Source organism: Zalophus californianus, chromosome 9 (genome assembly GCF_009762305.2).
Source record: "Zalophus californianus isolate mZalCal1 chromosome 9, mZalCal1.pri.v2, whole genome shotgun sequence".
Lineage (NCBI taxonomy): Eukaryota > Metazoa > Chordata > Mammalia > Carnivora > Otariidae > Zalophus > Zalophus californianus.
In genome coordinates this window covers 113,544,630-113,572,500 of record NC_045603.1, presented here as the reverse complement: position 1 = coordinate 113,572,500, position 27,871 = coordinate 113,544,630, and the positions used below count along the sequence as shown (strand labels likewise).

Genomic DNA, 27,871 nt, shown 5'->3' with positions numbered 1-27,871 from the left:
TTTGAAACAAAACTAAGTACTCTGCAGTACAATTTGCACAGCAGTTATGTTCCCTAGAAAATGTAGCATATGGTGTTAAGCAGGTTCTGGGCTCAGCTAATTAGAAGCTGATTTTTTGGATGGGATAGGTCTTTGAGAAATGTCCTCTGCCTCATAGGCATCTCTGGCCCCCTTCCACTAATTGTCAGTGGATGCCTTCATCTAGAGTAGTGCTGTCCAGTGATCCATGTATGCAATTTTAAATTTTCTACTAGCCAACATCTGGAGTTAATTTTAATTTTAATATTTAATATATCAAAAATAGTTCATCATGTAATCAATATAAAATATTAATGTGCTATTTTACGTTCTTTTTGTATTCGGTCTTTGAATCTAGTGTGTGTTTTACACATGCAGCAAATTTCAATTTAGAGCGGGCTATCACTTGGATAATACCGATCTAGAGGGAGTAACTCAACTATAGGGCACTGTCAAATGCAAGCCTGTGGTTGACACATTATCTGAATCATTTCTACCCTTACCAGGAGACATAGTCTGGTTAGCTACATTTTGCTTTTCCACCACCATTTAGCTCATACACACTTAGTAAATTGGAGAATGACATTAATAAACTGAAGCTGTATTGGTTCATATGTGAAATTTTTTTTCCTAGGCAAGGAGAATCAGAATAGCAGGAGTAGGGTTATAACCTTCCAATAGAAAGGAAAAAGCTGCTGCACAGGCAAGACCCCTAAAGAAAATTCAAGTCTCCTCCCCCAGCCTTGCATGGCTCTGTCTGTGGCAAGTTGCACTTTCTTCTCTGTCCTTTTTAACTGTAGCCTCAGAACTTGACTTCTATGTTCTCAGCCCCAGCAAGCCTCATTTCTACCCAAATGTGGGGTTTTTTTTGCATTTTTAATATCCCCTGAAACAGTGTATAACCATGCTGAGCTGTTTGCCTTGTGTTGGTTATAATAAAGTTGCATAATTTTGAGTGATTGACTCCTACTCTATTTTTCCCATAAGACTTACTTTTAGTCTGATTTTGCAGAATTTAAGGTTTGTCAGGAAAACATTTATCATGTTATGGTAAAAATACTCATTATAGATGTGGCTTTCTTTGTAAAATCTCTTTGTTTTTAACTGTTTGTGGTCTCTTGTTTTGGACTGATGAGAGGAAGACCAAAGACAGTGGAAGGCAGTAGAGCACTTAAAGTGTGGCCCAGATACTGGCCATATCAAAACCATGTTATTAAAAATTTACATCCTGGGGCGTCCCATCCCATATACTGTGAATCAGAATCTCTGTGAGATTCAGCCTTGAAATCTACATTTTTTTAAATAAACTGAAGTTTGAGATCTACTGTGGACCTTTATTCAGTCATACCTACTGTCTGCTTTTATTAGTTTGAATAGCAGTTTAGGGTGGTAGATGTCCTTGAAATCTTTCATTTAGTATTCTAGGTATGCCTTACCCATTCTTTTCAGTGATTTGTAGATGGCATTAAGACTTAATTTCTAAGTCTGAGGATCTGGTAGTGAATTCTAGTCGTCGTCATGTTCTGAATAAGGACACAAATGCCATAATATTTATCCCTGAATAGAATGAAAACTGTTGTTTCACTTTTTGAAAAGCTGGTTGCATTTCCCAGCTTTGTTTGCTCATATAGAAGTATATATTCTTTTTGTTTTCCCTCTAATATCCAAGTTCCTTTTTCTAAATGGAAGTGCAGTGTTACTGCTTAATTTCTAGCTGAATCAGGTGCATTTTGCTACATTTTTTGACCCATTTCCCAGAGTACTCTCCTAGGGCTCCATCTTTATGAGTCTGGAGGTTCTAGCCTTCGCACCCTTTAAGATCTAGCTTCTGAAGTTACAGAGGATGCCAAATAGGGATTATTTTGCCTTTTAAATATTGAAGATTCTGTCAGGGAGGTCCATATATTGCATTACGTTAAATTAATTGCTTATTTTAGATTAATGTCTAATCCAGGAATCAGCAAAGTTTTCTTAAAAGGCTGGATAATATTTTAGTCTCGTGGGTCCCACAGTCACTGTCACAATTAAAAGAAAAAAGTAGCCATAGGTAATACTTAAATGATTGGCTGTTGCCATGTTTTGATAAAACTTTATTAACGAAAACATGCATCCAGCAGATTGTAATTTGCTGATTCTTGGATTCTAGTCTGACATTAGCATCCAATCAAGTTAAAGCATCTCTGTTTTATATCTGCCTTTGGTTAAGCACTGGATGAGAGAACTTTGCCCAAGCATAAACATATAACCGCTTTATTTCACCTCCTCCACCCCAAACCCAAGTAATTCTCAATAGTATCCTTTCTTTAGAAATCCTTAAGACTTGCTTCGTTAGTCCTGTCATTTAAGGTCAGTTGTCTCCCACTTAATCCATAAATACTACTTTCCTCAAATAGATTTATTTTTTTAAGTATGAGCCCCTATTTTGGTAATATGCAGAGAGCATAAAGGGCACCAGGCCATATAAACAGCTTTTGCTCCCATTACTTTCTTGGGCCAAATAGCGTCCATGAGACTATCTCTTACAGCATATATGTTATATCATCCTTTGTGCACTTGAATAATCACTGATTTAGTATTAAAATTCTGAGTTCAAGTTTTATGCATGGCTCTTCTCTTTGGATATATTGGCATCCACAGATCACTTGTTCTTTCTCTGAGTCTTAGACCTACATCATACTGTTAATAAAAAAAAACAAAAAAAAACAAAACCAAACTGTGTTCTTATCCTTAAACATACAAACTCATTTTAGGGTAGGAAATAAAAACTCAACGTGAATTTTTGAGATAAAAAGGAGATTTCAAAGAAATTTTGTGTTGTAGCATATTAGGTATGGAAAATGTAGCTCTGGAAAATCCTAACCACCATCATCATTAATCTGATGCTGGCTGGGTAGGGTGTGTATAATCACTTTGCTTTTCAACTTGTTAACTTCAGTTTGGAAAGAACTACATGGAGGAATTAAAAGGTTCAAATGAGATACCTCCCAAAAATACTTTGGAAGATAATATAAATTGTAGCTTTTATTAAGGAGAGTTAGCTGTAACTTGGTATGATCATGTTATTTAGGGGCTAATCTGCCCTGTATTCAGTTCTTAAGCACATCCTTCTGGCTGGAATCTAAAGATTTATTGGCTACCATACCATACCATGCTTTCTTTAAAACCTCTTTTACTTAGTTTTGGATCCTATTTAAGAACGTCAGTTTATTCTTAGTCCCTTACTAAAATAATCTGTATCTTAATCTTGCTTCTCACTTCTTTTTTAAGTGTCAGTTGTTAGTTTTGCTAAGTGGTCTATAGATAAATCTATTTCACAGGATGTAGACTCTATAATCCCTATTCAAAAAGCTTCTGTCTCTGAAAATGTCTTCCCTCTTAACAGCTGATTGAGTTTTCTCTTGTCTCTAAAGTCTTAGGCTAGGGTGCCTCAATACTTGCATTTTTTTCAGTATGTTATGCCCTCTGAAAAAACATCTGCTAGGCCTAAAAGCTGTCTGATACCATCTGTCAGACTGGTAGAGTATACACTGTTTCTTCAGAGGTAAGAGCTTAACTAATTGGGTGCTTGTCACTTTCTGAATTTTCATTGATAGTAAGAATAACACTAGAGTAGAGTAGATTCCTGGATCTTAACCTAGAGATCAGTAGACCTCATTCCTAATATACCTTATGTTTATAGGGTACTTCAGTTCTCGTGTCTTTTAACAAATCTTTAATGTGGCACTTTTATTTCATAGTCTAAGTGTAGGTCATCTTGCTTAAGAATATATACAAATAAATGTCAGGGCATCTAACCCAAGCTTCTTAAAGGCTTATTCTAGGATTCATTTCAGTCTATAGAATTGGCCTTTTCTTCATTATTGCCGACATGTTTATGGAAATTTCAATGGGAATCTCAACTCTCCTAGGGATGGATAAATACGACATTCTTTGTATAACTCAGTTTCTTATCTGTATTGTCCTGTAAACCTGATTTTTTTTTAAATGAGTTACATCTGAAAAGTGCAAATTTTGGCATAGGTTTAAGATTTTCTTAAAAACTTGGGAGTATTAATTTTTCTTTGTAAATGCGTGTGTTGGAGTTTGGTGATTCTCTAAGAGGGTTACAGGACCCAGTGTACAGTCATTATCATGGCTATGAGTTACTACTGTGAAAAGATACAAAGCAGAGTCAGCTAAGGGAAAAGGTATGCAGAGCAAAGCCTGGAGGAAACCAGATGCAGGCTTCCAAGAGTCTTCTCCCAGTAGAATCACACAAGACATATTTCATTCCTTCAGCAATGAATTGTTGACCATATTTGTGAAATGTTGACTAATAAAGGAGGCTTATTAGAGATTTAGTTCCCAAAATTTTTATTGGATTTAGTTTGTTACATAGGCATCTCTACCTAGCATGTACCAAAAATCTGGATTCCCATAGGAAAGTATATATTAAGCATAAACCATATTGTATGCACAAACATCTTAGGCACAGTGAACAACTGTTAGCTCTTAAGGGAACGCTCCAGAAATCTAGGTTCCCACATGTCAGCCAAGGGCCAACTGTGCAAGTGGGCCTTTCTAAGGATAGAGGTCTTAGGCCAGCAGTGTTAACTTTTCTTTCTTTTTTTTTTTTTTTTTAAGATTTTATTTATTTATTCATGAGAGACGGAGAGAGAGAGAGAAGCAGAGGGAGAAGCAGGCTCCCAAGGAGCAGGGACCCCGATGCAGGACTCGATCCCAGGACCCTGGGATCATGACCTGAGTCGAAGGCAGACGCTTAACCATCTGAGCCCCCCAGGCGTCCTGTGTTAACTTTTTTGCCCACTGAGTTTATCTTGACTCATTTCTTTTTGATTGTGTTTATTCTTAAAATGTTTACTGAAGAATATTTTCCCTGCTGTATTAAAGTTTAGGGTGTTTTTATATAACACATGCCATACAGCAAGATAAAATTAAAAACAAGTAGATGAAGTCATCAAGCAGTTTGCTTGTTGAGAAATGTCCTCTGTTATACCACCTACATGATGCCACGTTCTTCAGTAACCCTCTACTGTCTTTTGTCACATCACTAGTGTTTTTGGGTCTTTGAATCTGCTTCTAGCTTCCCTTATAAACTGGCCCTAATCCAAGGTTAGGTATTGGCCATTGCCTTTTCTCTTGCCATAGTCTTACTTCATTCCAAGCTCATAGTGCTTGTTGATACTATGCAAGGCAAAGTCCCCTGCCTTTCACTTACAATGGAGGAGACTTCCAGATCACTTCTGAATTCCTAGTGCTCTGTAGGTCTGCTGACATTTCCACTTGGATGTCTGAAACTTTATAGTCATCATCTGTCTGTCCCAGTTCACTTTTCTTATCTACTTAGTTTCCCTTGCTGATTGAAATAGTTAATTCTTAAATGATTACTACTTGAAACAACTCTGGTTCTAACTGGTGACTAATTGCTAGACCACTCAACCATTTATATTACTCATGCCACTTTTTGTTCACTATAGTGTAGCCTTCATACCATTGCCAGTGTAGTTTGTTTTAAGTTGAATTATGGTACGTTGTTGCTGGGAAAAAAAGAAATGAAATTGAAATACAATTAGAAATTGTAATAGCAATTACACTTTTATGGTGAACCTTTTTGTATCTTTAATCAGTGTTTTTGCAAGTCTTTGTTTTTATACCTTGGCTTTTCTTAAGACAGTAAATACTATCATTCCTGATGGTCTTTGAGATGTGTGGATTATTTATAGAACTCATGAATTACTTTTAAGCAGTTCTTAGAGTTGGTCCTCTTATTAGGAGACTAGATATCATCATCATCTTGAAAGAGAGTACCTTCCATAAGATTTAACCTTCTTAATAATGTTTTAGTTGAAAAATTGGCAAAACTATTTAAAATCAAGTTGCAGAGGCTATTTAGGAAATTGAAAAATAATTGCAAAAACATACTGGATATTTATAACTTTTAGTTCTGTATCACTGAATTTTTGTGCCTTTTTTCTTTATGTTGTGTTTCTGTCTTTCCCTAATAAAACTTTTATTTTAAAAAAAAGGGGGCGCCTGGGTGGCTCAGTTGGTTAAGCGTCTGCCTTTGGCTCAGGTGTTCTGGGATCAAGTCCCGCATCAGGCTCCTTGCTCTGCGGGGAGCCTGCTTCTCCCTCTCCTACCCACTTGTGCTCTCTCTCACTATCTCTGTCTCTCTCTCTCTCTCTCAAATAAATAAATAAAATCTAAAAAAAAATTTAAAAAGTTGCTAGAAATGGTATTGATGAGGTTTTGCTCATCTAATTCTACATAACAGGCTATCAGCCATGTAAGCTATATGCTCTTCAAGCTACATCTTTAGTATGCTTACAAATACTTTATGTGTAAGAAGTATGAATATGTACATATTCCAGATGCTTATGTAAAATGATTTAGGGATATACAGTGATCTATAGTATGATAGAAACCAGTTGAAATTAAACATGAAATACAACTTATAATTCACTTTGGTCTTTATTCTTTTAAGGGACCAGTTACTCTCCACAAGAAAATTCACACAACCACAGTGCTCTTCATAGTTCAAATTCACATTCTTCTAATCCAAGCAATAATCCAAGCAAAACTTCAGATACAGTAAGTATATAAACGTGCCCAATTTTGGTTTGGGGGTTTCGTGTGTGTGTGTGTGTTTAATTTATTACCCCCCTCAAAAGAAAACCCCAAAAACTCCTCCACCAAGTCTTGTTAAATCTAAAGTTGACCTTTTTAAAATATATTTGAAGTAATGAGCTGACCTTCTTAGTAGAACTGAGAATAGTCAGGAAATATCATTTGGTATTATTTCATCACTTTTCCTATACAGAGCAAAATTTTACCATTGCAATGTCTGAGATACAAAGAACTATAGATTATGAAACTTGTCTAGTTACTTAAAGTGGTTTACCTTGAGCTTATTCTTACTCTGTAATATATACACTTCTTAAAACATATATTCAGACATCTGTGTATTATACACCCTACTAAATACTAGTGATGTAAAGATTCTTGTCCTCAAGGCAATGAAAGTCAGGAATTTTAGGTATTTCTAAACTGAAGTAACTCATCTTGGATTTTTTTAAAGTCAGGGTTCAAATGGAAGTTTTAATACATTCATTCAACAACAGTTTAATAAGTTTTCAGTTTGCCAAGCATATGCTAGGTTGTAGATATATAGTACTAAGAAAATGTGGCCCATCTTAAAGGAACTTTTGGACTTGGGGTGAAGACTGCAGAGTAAAGTTAAAACTGCATGTTAAAGTTGCTTTGGGAACATTCAAAAGGGGAACTCCAAACTTGGATGAGAGGAACGTATTAAAGAACAAGTAACACTCCCCAGCGGATTGAATATAACAGCTAGTTGAAGAGGTCTGGAATTTGTGTGGTACGCAAAGGGAATAGCATCTACAAAGACATAGAAGTGTGAAATAACAGAATATTTGGAGAACTGCAAGGATTTTGAAAGTGTGGAAGAATGGCAAGAGCTCAGGTTACAGAGATAAGTGGGAGCTAGATCACAAAAAATTGTGTATCTTACCAAGGAATATGAATTTTATATAAAGGGAGTGCAGAACTATTGAAGGATATAATTGGTGAAGGAACCTCATAGTTGAAATTAAAAAATTCATCAGGTAGTAGTGCGGAAAATACAAGAAGGAAAGAACAACTAGAAGGCTATAGAAGTGCAGGTTGAATCCAACAGATCTTGCCTTGGATATTTGGGTGATCATCATACCTTAACACTGAAAGGTCCTTGGGATTAGATTTTCTTAGCCCTTACTGAAGCTGTGTGGATAGTACATTTCCAAAGAAAATCAAGACATAAATGATAGCATTTTCATAAAGATAAACTTAGATAAATATTGTATCACTCAGGGTCTAGGTAGGAAAACAAAACATGCTAGTTATTTTAGCACAGAAAATTTGATAGCACAGAATTTTATGTACAGGATTGGCTAAGCAGATACTGCATGTTCTCGAGGACTGAAAAAAACAAAAAGGAACACCAAGGTAATACACATAGAGTATATAGTATTCATCCTTAGGGCTGGAGTACAATAGGAAGAGGTTGTGGTTATTAGAACCTAATAGCTTAGAGGAGGAGCCCTACGGAACTGGTGATAGTACTTGTGAATGGTATGAAGAAGCTAGTTCTGGTTTGGGGCATATGGCAGAGAGCTGGAAGTTGGAGACAGCTGTGGCTGTTAGGCTTCTCGTGCCTTTCAGTCTTAACTTCGGTGCCTACTATTGGCAGAATCTAACAGGTGGCCTGCTGACTAAACAATGTAATTTGCCCTAGTGTCACAGAACAGTATAGAAGAGGGTGGTAGTGGTGGTGGTGGTGGTGGTGAGGCTGAGACAACAGCTTGGTAAACCTTAACAGGTGTTACCATCAAACTGCTTGTGATGAGTTATTTCCAATAAGGTGTATCATCATCAAGATTTTAGAATGAGTCTGTTTTTGTGGTAAGTGGCCCCATTAATTTACAAAGTAACAAACGCTAAAGTTCCGTTTATCACTGACAATTCCAATTTGGTATTTGTCTGCTGATAGTTACAGTGGCAGGCCATGTGGACATTGTTTTGGCTTAAAAAAAATCTTAGTTCGGGAAAAACTAATTCTGGTTGTTTTGATTTCTAAGACATGGATTAAACATGAAATCAGAAAGAATAAATAATGGGCAGATAAGCTTGATCGACCCAAATCATAAATGGGGTCAGAGGATTTAATTTTGTGGGTGGAAGCTGAAGACTGTTACCTGAATGGATTAAGTGTTAACATGTTTTAAGAATCAGGATTTCCCTTTCTGTAAATTTCAACTACAGGTATATAATTAATCTCCAAGTAGACTTTTTTATTATAATATGCCCAGTGGGCATGAGACATATATTATTTATACAAATTTAATCTTACCTGAGAAGTTAGCTTTTGAACCTTTCTGCAGGTTACTTATAAACTTTTTGTCTGTAATCACTTCTAATGGAATTTTTTGAGTAGTAAGTAAAACAATTTAAAAAGTAGTTCTTTTTTCTCTGAAGTTTTCAGGTTTTAAATCTGTCTTTGAAAATCAGTAACAATATTATCTAGTTATCTACACAGACATTTGGTTGTATGGGTGATTTATATTTATCAACTGTTGATAGTCGAGTTGAAGTTGCCTTATTTTTTCAGTATTAGATTAAGATATTCACATGTAGTTCCCTAAGTCCTGTGATGAACATTTATAGTGGTTTAACACAGAGCCTAGCCCATGATAACTGTTTAGGAAAAGCTTTTTGAATGCCTCATCCTTCCTAATCTAAATCATAATAGGACTTACAGACCTCATGTAGCTTGTTTTAAGATTAGTTATGCTTATTTGTGATTTTTAAGAGGCCTCTGAATTGCTTCATTTAGAAAAAAAAATTCCCACTTAAACACATAATTGATATCTTCTACGTATCCACCAATCTTGATTTGCTGGGAAATACTTTACATTCAGTCACAGGTGACTTTGCATTTATATTCCAGCTCCACTTGTTATCATGTAAATTATCTTCTGCATTTTTTGGAGCTTTTCAGCTTGAGGCTCTCAAGTTTATTTTCTGTAACCAGTCTTTGCCTGAAGATACTCTACTTAATTTTTAAAAATTAGAAATTTATCAGAACTCTTAGGACTCCATGAAATTCTTTATAGTAAATGCCGTTTTTGATGTTGTTATTCAGTGAAAGGCACCTTATTAAAAATTCGTAAGTTAATTTCCAGGATTAACCATTTCTTTTCCATCGTTTTACTTGGGGAAGAAGTAGTAGGATTCTGTATTTTAAGAGAGTGAGCAGAAAGAGATACGCTTTTTTAAGAAAAGCACACTTAAAAGACATTTTGAATTGAGGGAGAGCTTTTTATCAATATTTACCATATTTAAAAATTAAAATTTGATAAATATGAGGGCCGCATAGGTGGCTCAGTTGGTTAAGTGTGTGCCTTCGGCTCAGGTCAGGATCCCAGGGTCCTGGGATGGAGCCCCACGTTGTGCTCACTGCTCAACGGGGAGCCTCCTTCTCCCTCTGCCCCTCCCCCTACTGTGTGTGGGTGTGTGGGTGCTCGTGCTCTCACTGTCTCACTTACTCAAAATCTTTATTAAAAAAACAAAGATAATTTTAAACTCAGTTGATTGTAAACCCTTTACATGTTAGCATATATACTGTTTTTATGAAAAATAACTTTGTAAAACGAATAGTATCTCTTTAATGCCTGTCTTAATAGGAGATACCTAGAACTTCACATGTGCTCTGCATTCAATCTTTCGTGATAACAAATCTCTTTCCACAGCATCTGGGGAAATTCCACTCTGTTCTTGTGATAGAATGAGGAAGAAAAAGACAAAATCATTTTAGTATTATTATGAAATAGTTTTGATCTTTTGAAATGATTTTTGGGGTCCTTCAAGGGTTTCTGGACAACACTGGGAAAACTGCTGCCTTAGTGCTTGTGTTGGCAAGTACATCAAGCCTAATTCAGAATATTTGAAATGTTTGCAGGCCTTTTTGGGGTTTAGTTCTTAGTTGTAGATACTCTGTTTTTCCTAATCAAATTTAATAACTTAAGATCTAATGTTTAATATGGTGATCATAGTTGATAACACTATACCGTGTAATTGAAACTGGCTGAGAGTGAAGACTTAAATGTTTTCACAAAATCTGTGAGGTGATGGATGTGTTAATGAACCAGATAGGCGAAATTCTTTACAGTGTCAAATCATCACAGCATACACTAAGTATCTTCCAGTTTTGTCAGTTATAATTCAATAAAGTTGAAAATATATAAGAAGAAGAGCAGTAACACCTGTTGCACATCAGCATTTTAAAAATTCCTCATTACTAAAAGGGTTCCCCGCCCCCTTAACCTTTTTTTGAGGATGGAAGTGGGGTGAGAAAATTAGTTACTGCTATGTTACTATAATGCTCTACCCTGAAACTCATTTTGTTAAGTAAGACATTAACTTGTACTAATCTAAGATTGGGTGGGCACAATCAGAGCAGTGTTAATAGACTCAGACTCTTCAAGGTTCTGGTCTGTGAACTTTTAACTGTCCTGGAGGTTATGCCAGGATGTAAATTAACTGTCATTAAATAGTATACTGTTTACTTGAGCTGAATTTTTTTTTTCTTAAAGTGAGACTCTTGACGAGGGAAAGAGTATGTCAATATATATTTTGATGCCTGCTCACCTTCTTCAGAAAATTCACAAAACCATCACTTTGAAGAGCACTGATGTGTAGACCACTCTGCCATACTCTGATGTCATCTGTCCACCTGCCTCAAATTTTAATCTACTTCTTCAGATCAAACTAGTAATCAATCCCATATAACCACTTCCCCAGGAAACCAAATCTTCCAGATATCCATAGAAGTGTTCAGTTTGTATAATAATTGAGGTACAAGGAGTGGTGAATGTTGAAAGAGAACTTTTTGCATTTGGCCTTCTGTGATTGGGTTTCTGCAACTTGGTTGTAGCCTACTTCTGAAAACAAGGGTTGAGAATTAACTTCCCCCTGGTATGAGAGTTTTGGAGGCACAGGGCTGATTGCCAATCACTTCATTATTTTGAGGCATAATCCCAAGAGCATAAATGTGGCAGAATCTGCAATATTTTTTCATGCACCTTCAAAGTTATTGCAGGATTTTGAGAATTGGTCCTGATTTGTTGGAAATAATGAGCATCCTGAAACCTAGGATTTGATCCTTTCTTCCATCACCAGTTAGTTTTGTGACCTGTAGACAACTTGTACGTTCTCTAGGCTTGTTTTCTAGTTGGTAAAATTAAAGCTGAGTCAGCAGGGCATGAGAATTCGTTTCTTTCCTCAGACTTTCAAATTGTGTCACTGTACACTGGTGAACCCAGAAGAAGTGTAGACTACCAAAGTATAACATCATTTCAAGCTCCTTTAACAAAATAGGCAAGAAATTCATCTCAAGTGTACTTGGGATTCTACCAGATTTCCTGGGCCCAGTGCACTTAAACTTTACACTTTTTATATCAATACCACGGAAAATTGGGCCTCCTTTCAGATTTTTCTAATTTCTTTATAATTTTACAGTACTTATAAAATACCTAAAGAGAATGTATCTGAGAGTTTTTGAAAGGCTGGTTTTTGTTACAGGGAAATGAGTGATGCTGCTGACCCATATATTATGTGAGACAAGGTTTAGCTAACACCACATCTCATGGATTGTAACAGTGAAACAGATAATAATTTGATTTGTGTTTATGTTTTATTAAATGTTTTTTTTTCCACTAAGTAACAGTAAATACAGGCAGATTGTTCTCTGTTAATAGTATATGTGAGTACTGTCGTGATAATGAGTTTAGAACTGATGGCTGTCATATCATCAAATCAGTCAGTTGACTGTGGGTTTTTTAAACTGCCCCCCCATGTGACTGGATTTCAGCAAATAAAATTATAATAGGAAACTTTGGTAATGCTTTTCTAAAGTCAAGATGTTAATTTTGCATTTCTCATTTTGTGCCTAATAAACTAATGTCTGTTAATCTCTTTAATTTCATATTTTGCAGGATTTTCCATTGTTATTTTTTAAGGTGTTCATAGACTAAAGTTGTCCTAAGATATATATACACAGATAATTATATTTTAGATCTGGATGCTTTTATTTCATGGTCTTTTCCCTTTTCCCTTATATATGCTTTGAAAACCATTGACATTCTTGATGTTTCATAATAAGTGATTAAATAGTATTAATATTTTCTAATTTTTAAAAATGTATTTTTAAGCCTTATGATTCTGCAGATGACTGGTCTGAGCATATTAGCTCTTCTGGGAAAAAATACTACTACAATTGTCGAACAGAAGTCTCACAGTGGGAAAAACCAAAAGAGTGGCTTGAAAGGTATTTGCTCTTACTCATTGAAAAATATTTCTTACTCTTGATTTTACAGCTTTACATCTTTAGAACATTCTGAGTGTAGGTTTCTTAGAGTGAAACTCATCATACCCCTCTTTAATTGTAGTTGGCCCATGTGTTTTCTGTAATTTCTCTTTAAAAAACAAAAAAGAAACTTTAAAAAAAAAAAACTTGGACAGATAAGCAGCTGTCCACAAGGACCTTGTAAACCATCAGTATATTTAAGATTTTATATCAACCTATACTTAATGCATCTTCCTTATAATTTGTAATAGAAATCTTCATAATTCTTAAAGTATAATAATATGTTCCCTTCATATTTGTAGAATTAATATTGGAGAGTTTGGCTGTAGGGTTAATGACATTATAAATAATTGCTGTAATATGACCATCATTGAGAAACATTACTGTTCTCTTAGCCCTATCTCATCTCCGACACCAGTTGATATTATGGCTGTGTTCAGTTCTTTTATTTTCCATATACCATTTTGTTGAACATTTGACCAGAAGTGTTACATGTAAACTCATTGTACTTGATGTAATTTTTATGGGTTTATCTATGTTTTATTTTTAGAGAACAGAGGCAAAAAGAAGCAAACAAGATGGCAGTTAATAGCTTCCCAAAAGATAGGGATTACAGAAGGGAGGTGATGCAAGCAACAGCCACTAGTGGGTTTGCCAGTGGAAGTAAGTATTAATTTTTTTCTTTGAAGCAACATGATGTTTGATTCACTCCTATAGTTCATATATTTATATCTGTATGCATAGCTGTTTACATATGTAAACTAAAGTAATAGAAACATAGGTTTCTTTTATGTTAGATATGTCTTCCTAACCTTCACCATTTTGTTTCCTGAAAAGAAAAAGGGTGCTCAAAGGAATAGTGCACATATATATTCATCACTACTCATAATGGCTATAATGCAGTTGAATTGGTGGAAAACAAAATTTCATATTGTGGATTGACTTCTTTAAAACTGGAATTGTTTGGTTTTCCCCCCTTTCCTGAATTGTGTCCTATTAAACTGGACAGTGATATCCCTTCCAAAACTCATTGAGTCTTTCAATCTAATAATTGAATAATAGTCACACACAGATAGTGACATCAAAGTGTCTGTTGGTGTTTTATGTTTATCAGTGAGAAACTTTTTTATCCTTATATCTGGAAACTGATTTTATCATGATCATAGATCTAGGTAACATCTCCATACTGTGGGCATACCTTAATGTTTTTTGAGGTCAGATTTTGTCTTAAGTGGGACAATATGAGTAACATACATTTATTTCTTAATTCAAATTAAGTTTGTATTTGGAGCTTTTAGTAAAGGTATTCTATTACCAGTGACTTCCCTTGCCTAGAATAGAATTTAAATGCCACTATAGAATTCTTAGGCTCTTTATCACCGTTTGAAATTTTCAGAAAAATTTTTGAAAGATGTGTTCAGGGAGTTCTTGGACCTTTAGCATTTGAATCTTCCTCCTGTAACTTAAGTAGGGGTTGTATTTGGTCTCAGCAGAGGATACTGATTTTTTGACCGGAGAAATTTTAAGATGAAACAGATAGTAAAGTAACATAGTTCTTCACTGAATGTTTACGATATATTCCTTGGAACATTTAATTTTTTATATTAGTGTAATTGCACTTAATTCTTAGAAAATGACTTAAAGTACTGAAGTGAGGAAATTAAAACTATTAAATCTTGAGACAGAAGACTTGGGTTCTACTTCCATTTTACTTAATATCTGTAACTGTGACTTCTGGCAAGCAGTTAGAAATGAGGTAAAGGTTTTCCTCTCCAGGTTAAAAAAAAAAAAATATCCAGCTTATGGTCCTCCTGAACAAAACTGCAGAGGAATACAAGGGGGTATGGGGGAGGAGTGGCAAATGGGTATAAAAATAATCACTTTTTCTTAGATATTGGGCCAGGCCTCTCACTTAGTGGGTGAAGGTTCCTAGAGAGAAAAAAAGTAAGAGCCTAGTGTGTCTGCTTTATTCTTTCCAAAATACCCTATCATTCCTTCTCCCTTGAGGTGTAGAGTAAATGAAGGAAGTAATTAAAGATCTGATGGAAATATTGTTGGAAGTGAAAGTAGTAATTTTTTGTCTTTTTAGTAAACCATTTTTAAGGAAATAAAATCAGAGTTGTGTTTTTATTTTTACTTATTTTTTTTAAGATTTTATTTATTTATATGACAGCAAGAGAGGTAACACAAGCCGGGGGGCTTCCTGCCGAGCAGGGAGCCTGGACGCGGGGCTTGATCCCAGGATCCTGGGATCATGACCAGAGCCGAAGGCAGACACTTAACAACTGAGCCACCCAGGCGCCCCTAAAGTTGTGTTTTTAAATTGTGTGCATCTTTTTCTTTCAAAAATGAAGGGGTTCCTTTTCTTTTTTCTCCATAATTTCGAAAGTGAGGCATGTTTGTTATTAAAAAATAGTAAGGAACGTTTTTTAATTCTATGAGCCAGGAACATTTGGGGACGTATACTTTTTTTTCTGTGGATATAAATTTGTATAAAAACTACACATGTATATGTTTTACATCAAAAATGGGATTATATGTTACTGTTTCTAACCTTTTCAGTAGTATTTCAAGGAAATGTTTCTGTGTCAGTTTAGAAATCAGTGTGTTAAATTGCTTGGTTTTCCTTTTTTATTTTATTTTTTTTGATGTGCCCTCATTTATAAATAATGCTCTATCCCTGGATACTTATTAGGTGGTTTTTAGCCTTTTCCTATTGTCAGCAGTGCTGTGATTTCTGTCTTTGCCCACTTACTCCTTCTTTAGCCAAATTCCTAGAAGTGCACATAATGAGTCAGTAGGTTGATGTGTGTGTTGAACTATAGTCATGTGTCTCACTTTTTCAGTTTTAAGTAATATTTGAGAAAAACCTTAGCTATATTTCCTTTTATTTTTCCTTAATTGGTCAACTGATTTAAATACTTAAGTGTGGTAGTAATGAAGTCATTAAACCATTTAAGTGCTTAACTTTTTCTATGCAAAAAGTGTTGGCAGAGTTTTCCCATGTGTCCATTGGTGTTCATGCTGGGTAAGACCTAAAGATTTGTAGTTTGTAACTGCCAATAAAAGGGGGGAGGGGGGACTGAAAGACTTTATATGTTAAAAAGATAAAGGTAGAAAATAGATTTATTTTTTGCACTGTAGCAAATAATGTTATCCAGAACTTGACATTGAAAACTTTATGGATAAAACTTTTAATTTGGTATTACTGTTACTAGATTGTTTTCATGGTCTTTAATTTGTGCCTCATAGAATGATTGTGCTTAGGGATACCTTAATTTGGGGTTTCTCAACAGTAGCACTAATGACATTTTGGGTTAGGTGATTCTTTGTTGTGGGATGCCGTCCTGTGTCATAGGATGTAGAGTACCGTACCTGGCCTCTATATGTTAGAGGCCAGTAGCACACCTCCTCTCTCCCTAGTCGTGACAACCCAAAATGTCTCCATACATTTGCCAAATGTCTTTGTTGTGGGGGTGCGAGTAGAGTCACTGCATTAACTGTGTTTTGTCTAGAGTTGTGAATCCTAGAAAGCTGTTGCAGCTACAGCTTCCTTAGTTCCTGTAAAGTTGCTGCCATTTTTCTCCCCCAGAGCTTACAAGTGTTTGAAGAAATATCAGTTTTAATTTTCATCTGAGTACATTTGCTTGATATTCTTTGACTCGTCATAAGGAACTGAGAGGGATTTTTCTTGGTGTCCAGTTTTTGGTAGTCAAGTGACAGGATTGGTGGGAATTGGGCATGGTATTATTTCTGTTTTATCTGTCCCTAAAAGTTTCTATTGTAGCAGTATTCTTTTCAGGAAGAACTTGTAGAATAAAATTTAAGTTTCTTGTGCATGCAAATTGATAGTTCACCGATGAGTTAATATACAACAGATGTTTGTATTCTACTGTGATAGCTCAATCTGTTTGTTTATTTTTTCTGTTAAGGTTAATATATGTGTAATTTATAACACTGAATTTCATTTTTAAGTCAAAAGACTTTTTTTTATTGATACAACTGAAACTTTTTGGCAGTGTCCAGTACATTTTGTTTAGTGTAACATGTAGGAGTTATGCACTGAAGGTTTGGAAACTGACTTGTAGTTTAAGCATACTTCCTTCTTTGTGCTGTCTTGGTCTCTAGACTAGGAGAAACCATGAATTGGAAAAAACTAAAATACTCAACAGGGAGGGCATCCTTTGGTAATATTATTATATATGTGCTTTTGAATCTTAAGATGTTTCTCTACTTTGAAAGTTGTTTAATTTTTAGTTACTGATTAGACTATTACAATTTTGGTTAGAGATTTTTCAGTAAATATAAATTTTATTATCATGATTATTGAAATTTTCCTTATACTCTTTTTGGAAGCAGCAGTACTTCTGAGGTTTAAATATTTCTGTGACTTTAAATTGGAAGAGAATGTTTTTAGTATAACTGGTAATAGCAAGTAGATTTTTCTGACTCTGCTGCTGGATGTAGGCCTTCTATTTTCAGATAGCATTATCTATAACTTGAGTTTATAACTAACTGGTATTGTTAGCATTATCAAAAATATGAACTGATTTACTTATTGAATGCACAGTTCATCATAAATTCAGCCATCCCAAAATGAGGTCATGTAAGCCCTAGCACAGACTACTTTAGAGACCACTAATGAGCTACTTTAGTATTCAGAAAAATTATGCTAATAAAGCTAATATTCTTTTGCTATTGAGCCACTGTGGGTAATTCAGTTATTAGAACCCATGGCCAATATTTTAAAAGAATGGGCCATTTGCTTTTCATATTTTTAAAATACTTAAAATTTTTCATTTGAGTAAAATGTTAGAACTCCACATATATTGATTTTTTTTTTTAATGTTTTATTTGAACTGTGGTGCGGTTCTAAAGAATCCCCAAAACTAGTAGCCCACTTGAAATATGAGTATAGATTACTTAGAGTTGAGCTAAAAATTCTCTTTCAGTATTTGGATTTTTTTTGTTTGTTTAAAGATTTTATTTATTAGAGAGAGAGAGTGCGCATGAGTAGGGGGAGGGGGAGAGGAAGAGGGAGAAGCAGACTCCCCACCACAGAGCAGGGAGCCCGACGTGGGGCTCGATCCCAGGACCCGGGGATCATGACCTGAGCTAAAACTGCAGACACTAACTGGGCTTGCAGTTCTATAACAAGATACAAGTATGTTGCTAAATTAGCTGATGTTAAAGACAGGATTCTAACGTAATCTTTTTTCTTCCCCCTTCCGTCATTCCTACATCTCTTTTTTCGAACTGTGAACTAAAGTGGAAGACAAGCATTCCAGTGATGCCAGTAGTTTGCTCCCACAGAATATTTTGTCTCAGACAAGCAGACACAATGACAGAGACTACAGACTGCCAAGAGCAGAGACTCACAGTAGTTCTACGCCAGTACAGCACCCCATCAAACCAGTGGTTCATCCAACTGCTACCCCAAGCACTCTTCCTTCTAGTCCATTTACGCTACAGTCTGATCACCAGCCAAAGAAATCATTTGATGCTAATGGAGCATCTACTTTATCAAAACTGCCTACACCCACATCTTCTGTCCCTGCACAGAAAACAGAAAGAAAAGGTATGCCATTATTACTAGATGCTGCACGTTGAACTGTAGTTTCTGAATTTTTGATTATATTACATTATCTCCATTAGCTTGAATAAGACTCTTAATTATAAATTCTTTTTAAAGTTTTTTAGAGTGTTACTGCGTAGATTTAGGTCTAGAGTTAGCCATATTTAGATTTTTTTCTTCTAATTTTTAATTATGAAGCCTTAGAACTGTTTTTTGCCTTTGACAGTTTGAAGTCAAGTGCTTAATTTATAAGTTAGTAATGGCTTAACTAACTTAGCAGAGTCAAACGACTGTCCCTTCATATTTGTATAAAGTAGTTTTTGGTTTTTGTGATCATTGTCATGATGGTTTAGTTTAGGTATTGTCTCAGTTTTCTGTTAATTAAAATTTGATCCGAATAGAGACATTTTAAAACTTGTTACTTCTGCATAACATGCAACTATTCGTTTCAGTTTGTGAATTAGAAAACTGTGTTCTGGGCCACAAGATAGAGTCTTAATGCCTCAATTAGAACTCAAATCTGAAGAGAAGATAACTTTATCACTCTAAAGTGTTTATCCAGCTCAGTGCTGATAACCATAGCTTGTCAAAAGAGAGAAAAATTGTGGCAACATCTACTTTAGGAGGTAACACATAACAGAAGCAGAGTGAGGAGATAAGTATATTTGCACAGACCACTCACAGTTCTAAACTTAACACGTTATAATGTGTTTTAAGAAGTTAAGGAAATTAAAAGACAATAAGTAAATAAATTATGGGCAGACCCATTAGCAGACTAATGAGCAGATTAGCATAAGTAAATATCGAGAAACTTTTAAATGTCCTGTGGGTTTAGGAGATGCTCCAGGGATCTGATGAGTCTTTAAGCTTTTAATCTATTGTCTGATTCATTATTTCACATTGATTTAATTTGCTGACAAAGAGTTCTCATAATTAGATTTCTTTTGCTTCTCGTTTCCTTTTATGCATGTTTCAATTTCTTCTGTAGTCTTCATTACATATTATAAGCCACATACTTTTATCGTATAGCGCTTAATACATTATAAACAGGTTGTTCCAAATGTTGTTAGATTCCCCTAAGATGGTTTGAACCAGAATTCATATGTATAAGTCATATTTACCCTGATGCAGATTAAATTAGTATTGTAAAGAGAATTCTTGAGAGATGAAATCTAAATTAATGCAGTAATTGTTAATGTAGTAGTACTTTCTAAAGGATGTTAATGGTTCTTCAATTTTTAAAATTTTGATTATTTGGTCACAGAAATTTTATTTTAAAATCCTGGTCAGTTAAAAAAAATATCTGATGGCCTTTAAAATGTCTTTATCTCATTATCTTGTTCATTTAACTCTTCCTTTTTGAAATTCTTTTCCCTGGCTTCTGGGATACTGCTAGCCTTCTCCTAGTTCTCTTTTCACCCCTTAAATACCAGTATTGTTCAGCTTTTTACTGTGTTTTGTTCTTTTTTTCTTGCTCAGCATGTTCTCTTTTGCTGGGCAGTCTTGTCTACAAAAGTGACTGCCAAGTCTTTATTTCTAACTCTTAACATATATCTGCTTCCTTTCTGTAAGCACTTGGTGTGTCCCAGATTCCTCCCTTTCCCCACAACTTACTCGCAGGTTCTCAGTAAGTAAATACACTGTCCTCCCAACTCTTTCTTGTTCTTCAGCATTTGTCCCTACCTACCAATCAACAAATCTTGGATTCTGCCTTCTGTATCTTTACGTGTATATATCCTTTCTCTGGTTATTGCCACTACCATTATTGAAACTCGGGACATCTCTCTTGAAATAAAACTGTTTATAAATAACTGCTTCCTTCTACCCTGACTATTCACATATGGTGGCATCATTATAAAATATAAATTGGATTGTGCTTTTTCCTTCTAATGGTTTTCCATTATCCACAGGATAAAGTCCATGCTTCTTAGTAAGATTATAGCAAGTACTTGAGAGTCTGGTTGCAGCCTGTCTGAGTAGCTTGATCGCCATCATTTCACTCTTAACATTCCTTATAATTCATCTTTTGCAGACTTACACATTTCTTAGCGCATGTTATATTCTTTCTTGTTTTGAGCCTTTGCTGAAAAGGACATGTTCTTTCTTCCATTCTGTTGAACTCAGTACTCTTTCTTTAAGGCCAGCTCTAATGTCCTTGCGTTCTCAGTGTCAGTTAACCTCTCCCAGTCTTGTCCCAAACACTGGTGCTTATATTTGTTTATTATAGCACTTAACCACATTATAATTTTAGTTCATTTAATTAAGCTGTTTAGAGTTAGGTGTTAATTACATGTTGAACTTGTTCTCCCTCCATGCTTCAAGCACCATTCCTGACAAACTTTTTAAATATTAAAAATTAACTGTGTACCAGGCATGGTGCTAAGTATTTAATATATATTTTAGTTTATTTCTTAAAACAACAGTGTAAGGGAAGTTGGTGTATCTCTTAGATAAGAACCTGAACGTTGCCACTGTTTAAGTACATGATGTGTTAGAGGCAGTTTCTCTAAAATTCGTGTTATCTCCATAAAACTGTAGGTAATAAAAGACACAATCAAATCTGTATTAATTTGGACTCCAATAATTCAAAATTCCTAACAAATGATAGATGGGTCAATTTTAATTCTACAAAGTATTTTGCTAATCACAAACTTTACCTAGAATTTCTGTATATAATAATTTTAAACTTAAACAGGAAAAGACTTGATTACCTTGCGATTGACTGTTGAAATAGGGAAAATTGTATAATCTTTCCAAGTACTCCTTACATATGAATGAAGGCAATATTGTTTTTTTTAAATTGTATAACAATTTGAATCTTTACAGATTGTTTACCAGTTAGTCTAAATTTGTAAAGTGTCCATTAATTTGAAATATATTTTTTTCTCAATGGAGACATTCATGTTATTCAAGTTAAACTTCCTATTGACTCTTCTCATCAATATAGTGATTTCCTTGTTTGATTTTTCCTTAACGGAAAATTTATATTAAAAGGTTGATGGTTGGGTAAGCTCAGACTCTTCAGACTTTCGGTTGTAAGTGCTAATAGTATAGCTAAGCTCTATCTGGGGGTCAGTGGTAGGATGCTGTAATAAATACAAGGGCAAGATCTTTGCCATTGTGAACCATTGTGAACTCTGTTCCTAGTTCTTGACAAAATAATAGGCAGTAAGTATTTACTGTAGATGGATAAATAACTGAAAGAATGGTAATGAGTGTGTTAAAGGTTGGGGAAGCACCTGCAGTGGTCATGGTTTTAAAAATGTATTTGGAGAAAAAGAAGAGTATTACATTTGTTGTGAATCTAATTAAAGGATACCAGCAATAGATTTAGATCTGTCTAATGCCAGTGTGCCTTTGAAGAAAAAGAACCTAAGATAAATTCAGTCTGTGCTTGCTTGAAGAGTGTGTGGAGAATCTGAAGCTGTGGTTTTTTGTAGGAAACAATCCTGGTGTTAGATAGAGTGAAACAAGGTTAGGTATCCTGTATTTGTTGTTAGGGTAACATTTGAACATCTTTTGGCAAGATTACTCAATATATTGGATAACCATAAAACAAAGTAATAGAGACAGTGGTGTGCTTAAAAATCTAAAACTTGATTTTTATCAGTTGGCATCCTGTTAACCAACCAACGTATCTTCCTTCCTTCCTCTCTCTCTTTCTTTCTCTTTCTTTCTTTCTTTCTTTCTTTCTTTCTTTTTCTTTCTTTTCTTTCTTTTCTTTCTTTTCTTTCTTTCTTTCCTTCCTTCCTTCCTTCCTTCCTTTTCTCTTCCCTCCTTCCTTTCTTTCTTCCTTTCTTTCCTTTCTTTTCTTTCTTTCAAGAGTGATTTAGAGAGCAAGAGAGGGAGTATGAGTGGGGGTGGGGGAGAGGGAGGGAGAGAGAATCTCTAGAAGACTTCCCGCATAGCTCAGAGCCTGACGAGGCACTTGATCTCTTGACCCTGAATCATGACCTGAGCCGAAACCAAGAGTCAGGAAGCTCAACGGACTGAGCCATCCAGGTGCCTCTGCCTTCCCTTATCCCCCCATTGACCATTCTAAATTGTTACTATTCTACCCTCCCTTCCAGATTCATGAAATGACAAAATAGGCAGGAGACCATTACTTTGGCCAAATGACTGCCAGAGTCAGAGAGTTTAATGACCTTAGTTATTAATGCAAGTTTATTTAGTAATTTATTAGCGTTATGATTTATTAGCATAGATAAACTTGAAAAGTAAAGCAAAATAACCAAAGCAGCAGACGTTTGCTAATCTTCTGAGGGCTAGCATGTATCTAAATATCTTAGTGGTTACATAGTTCCACACTCAATCTAATGGGAGGGGGCATTAGTCATTCATTAACATGAGGTGTGAGCTAATCACTTGGAATAAACTTCCCTTTTATGTTTTGATGGTATCTATACATTTAAATGAACCTGAAGACTTCGTATGCATTAAGGCAGTAGCCTTTTATAGCCAGTGTAGAAGGTCATTAACTAGCTTTAGTGGGCCATGTTCAGCTCTCCCTCTGTTGCTTTGCTTTATAATAATTTTTAGGATTACTAAGTATTCATGAAAATTAGGAAAACTGGCCACAGAGTTAGTGACTCAAATTTTGTTGAATAACTGAATACATTAGTGGAAGAATTTAGTCTGTTTTAGTCAAAAAGTTTAAAATTATGTTAGTCAACCTAAGATGGCACTTTGAACAATGAGACGGGAAATAGCTGTGATGAACGAATATTAGAAAATACTGTTTATAATTTGAGGGGTAGGGGAGGGCTTTTTTTTTTTTTTTTTTAAGATCTTATTTATTTGACGGAGAGAGAAAGCAGGAGCAGGAAGGAGGGGCAGAAGCAGAGGGAGAAGCAGGCTCCAGGGAGCCCAATGTGGGGCTCGATCCCAGGACCCTGGGATCACGACCTGAGCCGAAGGCAGCCTCTTAACCAACTGAGCCACCCAGGTACCCAGGGGAGGGTTTTTTAAATCAAGACCCAAAATGCATTTGCCTTTAAAAAAAAATGTTGATAGATTTAAACACATAAGACATTTAAAACTCTCTGACAGAGATAAGGTTTGAAAGACACGTCTCATTGGGAGAACATACTTTTAACATATGTAACAGTATGTTACGGTTACATTAAGAATACATCAAAACAATAGGAAAAAGACAATCCAGTAGAAAAATGAGCAACAAATATGAATAAGCAGTTTATAGAAGAGGAATTTAAGATTGCCAGCCTTGGTTTACAGTTATAAAAGTTAGAATGAATCAAAGACCTAAATTTAGCTAAAACTCTCAAAGAAAACAGGTGAAAATTTTTATGACATTGGATTTGGTTGTGATTTCTTAGATGTGACACAAAAACCACAGGCAACAAAGGAAAAATAGGTGAACTGGACTTCATCAAAATTAAAAAAACTTTTGTGCATCAGAGGGCACTCTAGAGTGAAAAGACAACCCACAGAATGGGAGGAAGTAAATTGTAAATCATGTATCTAATAAAGGATTAATACCTAAATATATGAAATCCTATAACTGAACAATTAAACAGCCTGGTTCAAAAATCTGCAAAGGACTTGAATAGACATGTTCTCCAAGGCCAGGCAGAGTAGTAAGCACATGAAAAGGGGTTTAACATTGGGGAAAGCATATCAAAACTACAATAATTAACATTTCACATCCTTAGGATGACTATTACAAAAACAGCAATGAAAATAAGTGTTTTTGAGGATGTTAGACCCCTTGTACATTGCTTGTAAGAGTGCAGAATGATGCAGCTCCTATGGAATACCGTTTAGCAGTTCCTCAAAAAATGAAACATAGAATTACCTTAGGATCAAGCAATTTTTTGCCTAGGTATATAACCAAAAGAAAGGGAATCATACAGGTGTTAATACACTGATGTTTGTACCGGTGTTATTTACAATAGCCCAAAGTTGGAAACAGTTCAAGGGTCCCATCAGCTGATGGACAGTAAATAAATAAAACATGTTATTACTCAGCCTTAAAAAGGAATGAGATTCTCACACATGTTGCTGCAACGTAGTGAACCTTGAAGACCTTAGTGTAAGTGAAGTAAGCCAGACACAAAAGGACAAATGTTATTCCACTTAATATGCAGTACTTAGGATGGGCAGATTCATAGAGACAAGTAGAACGAGTAGTGGCTACTAGGGAGTGGGATGGTACGGAGCGCCCTTGTGTAATTGGTTACAGAAATTGTTTGGAGAGACGAAAATATTTCGGAGATAGTTAGTGGTGATGTTTGCACAATAATGGGTAAATACTTAATGCCCCTGAGTTGTAAACCTAGAAATAGTTAAAATGGTAAGTTTTATGTTACATGGATTTTTTTTAAAGATTTTATTTATTTATTTGACAGAGAGACACAGCTAGAGAGGGAACACAAGCAGGGCGAGTGGGAGAGGGAGAAGCAGGCTTCCCGCCGAGCAGGGAGCAGGGAGCCTGATGCGGGGCTCGATCCCAGGACCCCGGGATCATGACCTGAGCCGAAGGCAGTCGCTTAACCAACTGAGCCACCCAGGTGCCCCTATGTTACATGTATTTTAACAGGGTAAAAATTTTCAAGAGAAAGATTATCAATGTATACTGGAAATTAAGATTAAAATAAGATTTTTCACCCTTAAGCTTAGTGACCGTTACCAGTTGAATATGGGGAAGCACAGTTGGTGGGAGTAAGTTGGTTATTGCAGGAATCACTTTTTAATAAAGTATGTTAAAAGTTGCAAAATATGTTTATCCTTTATATGTAGTATCATAAAGATTTCCTCGGTTGAACAAAAAGCAAGTTGCAAAAATAGATTTTTTTTAAGATTTTATTTTTTGACAGGGAGAGCGAGAGAGGGAACACAAGCAGGGGGAGTGGGAGAGGGAGAAGGCAGGCTCCCCACGGAGTGGGGAGCCTGATGCGGGGCTCGGTCCCAGGACTCTGGGATCATGACCTGAGCCGAAGGCAGACGCTTAACGACTGAGCCACCCAGGCGCCCTGCAGAAATATATCTTAATATATTTTACATTAGCACCATACTTTCGTACCTTTGTAAATGCATAGTAAAGGTTCTGGGTGTATATATGATTTAACATATTCATGAATTGTCAAATTAAAAATAAATGAAAGTCACAGATTATATACCAGGTGCTGTCACCTAGCTACCTTATTACAGTTTTTTTTCCTACTACATTTGAATACTTTGTTTCCTTTGTAACTTTTCCATGTCCTCATCTTCAGTATAACACCACTACTACAAAATAGAACAAAACAGGCTGCCCTTGTTGCATCAGTGGTTTGAGCTTTGTTCACATGTCCCTTTGAATATTATTACAGCAGCTGTCTAAGCATCAGAGGAAATTGATTAGAAATGCAGTATAGTACTTTTTACTTTTTAAGTGCAGTGTGTCTTTAGATCTTATTGTAGATCTAAAAGGAATTATTCGGCAATCTTATTGTAGATCTAAAAGGAATTATTCGGCATACCAAAAAAATGTAGGTCAGAAATAAATTTTTACTTTGGTTTATACTCTTAGATACTTTAAATAGGTGCCTAGCATTAGAAGAGGTGAATATTACTTTAAATCTTTAAGAGTCAGGGTATAGTAACAGATTTCTATTTGATTTATATGTGGCGTTTAGTCTTTGGTAGGTTACTCCCCCTACTGGTAAGCATTGTAAATGTAAATGAATAATTCATATTCACAAGCATAAAGGGAAAGTTTTGTCAAAGCGTATACACAAAAAACTCAGAGGATAGCCTATTTTAAAGCTCATATTAAAGAGTTGGTTAGAAGTCTGTAAGTCTTAGAAATGTCAAATGGGAAAGTGACTTAGTTTATTTAAGTTTAAAATAGTTTAGGTAAGAGACTGAAAAATGCTCAAAGGAAGCTAGGTTTTTTAATGCTTGGGAAAGTTTGCATTTAAAGACTGAGACTGGAGGGTGATACTCTTTAAAAGTGGAAAAGCCTATAGAAATGGCTTTGTAATACAAAATACTACATTTATTCCCTTAAGCACATTTAATTCTGTCTTTTCAAAGATCCAAGTTTTTGTTTCTGTTTATTTAGTTTGATACAAATTTGTATAAGCACGTTGTTAAGTATATTAGCCTTACTTCGTAACAGATTCCAGATCAAAAGGTTTCAGGTAAATAGAATTGTTAATTAAAATTAAATATCTATATAGAAAAAAAGTATATTTGATGACTGTTTCCTTTCTGTGTTTTTTTAAAAAAAAAAGGAAGAGAGGTTTAGTATTTTACAAGATTATTTAAAATAAGCCTACATAAGTTAAATTTATCTCTAAGACTATATATAGTTACCTTTATGAAAATAGCATAACGTAAGCTGTTAATTGTCTGTTTTGTCAGTTATTTATGGATGGAAACCTTAGGCTTTCCTCCCCATTTTCCTAAGTTCTAAACCTAGAGTTTAAGAGGGAGAACACATGTACATGAACCTGGGCCTTTATTGCAGAATCAGGCACCCATTCAACAAGTACATGTTGATGCCATCTTGGTGCCAAGTCCTATTTTGTTACCAGGGCTACAGAGGTAAATACAACAAAATCCATCTCCTGAAGAAATTCAAGTTCTAATAGAAGGGAAAGATAATAAAAGAAGAAGTTGGGCAATATAATAGATCTGTGTTAGGGCACTCAGAACACAGAGGAGAGGTACCCAACCAATACCTTTCTTTTGTAATACTTCAATGGTAAAACTTAAGACTGCCTTTTAGCATTTTATATTTATATTAATTACTAAACTCAATACGTTTTTCTCAGTTATACATGTAGATTAAGGTAAGTAATAAGTAAAATGTTTAACATGTAACATGCTTTGGAAGGGCATTTGTATGGATGTGTCTTTTAGGGAGATGAGGTGAGTGGAGCCATTATTTAAAATAGTGTGGAAATACTTATGTGAACAATCTAAAAACCAAAACCAAGCTTACAGATACAGAGCACAGATTGGTAGTTGCCTGGGGAGAAATGAGTGAAGGAAGTTAGAAGGTGCAAACTTCCAGTTATAAAATAAAGCATGGGGATGTGATGTGCAGTGTGGCAACTATGCGGTTAATAATACTGTTGCATATTTGAAAATTGCTAAGAGACTAAATCTTGAAAGTTCTCATCACAAGAAAATTGTGTAGCTATGTTTGGTGATCATTTCACAGTATATATAGGTAACAGTGCTGAACACCTGAAACTAATAATGTTGTATGTCAGTTATACCTCAATAAGAAAATAGTATGCTGAAGACCTGTCTTGGAAAAAACATTTAGCACTTTGCTGTCTTGCATCTTACCTTAATTCCACTCACTCCTGTATGTTTGTGCTGTGCTGCTTTATTTTGTTTTA

General features: G+C 35.3%; 1 protein-coding gene across 8 annotated transcripts in view; it reads left to right on the top strand.

The window, feature by feature from the left end:
- WAC (WW domain containing adaptor with coiled-coil) overlaps window positions 1-27,871 on the top strand; it is an 83,804-nt gene that overhangs the window by 41,092 nt on the left and 14,841 nt on the right. For 6 of the 8 annotated variants that reach the window (XM_027595807.1, XM_027595805.1, XM_027595804.1 and 3 more), the window contains exons 4-7: window positions 6,503-6,609; window positions 12,786-12,901; window positions 13,491-13,603; window positions 18,210-18,518. In XM_027595807.1, coding sequence (XP_027451608.1) covers window positions 6,503-6,609; window positions 12,786-12,901; window positions 13,491-13,603; window positions 18,210-18,518 — 645 coding nt within the window. The remainder of the gene's footprint in view (window positions 1-6,502; window positions 6,610-12,785; window positions 12,902-13,490; window positions 13,604-18,209; window positions 18,519-27,871) is intronic. The other 2 variants (XM_027595809.2, XM_027595808.2) reach the window with 1 other exon arrangement.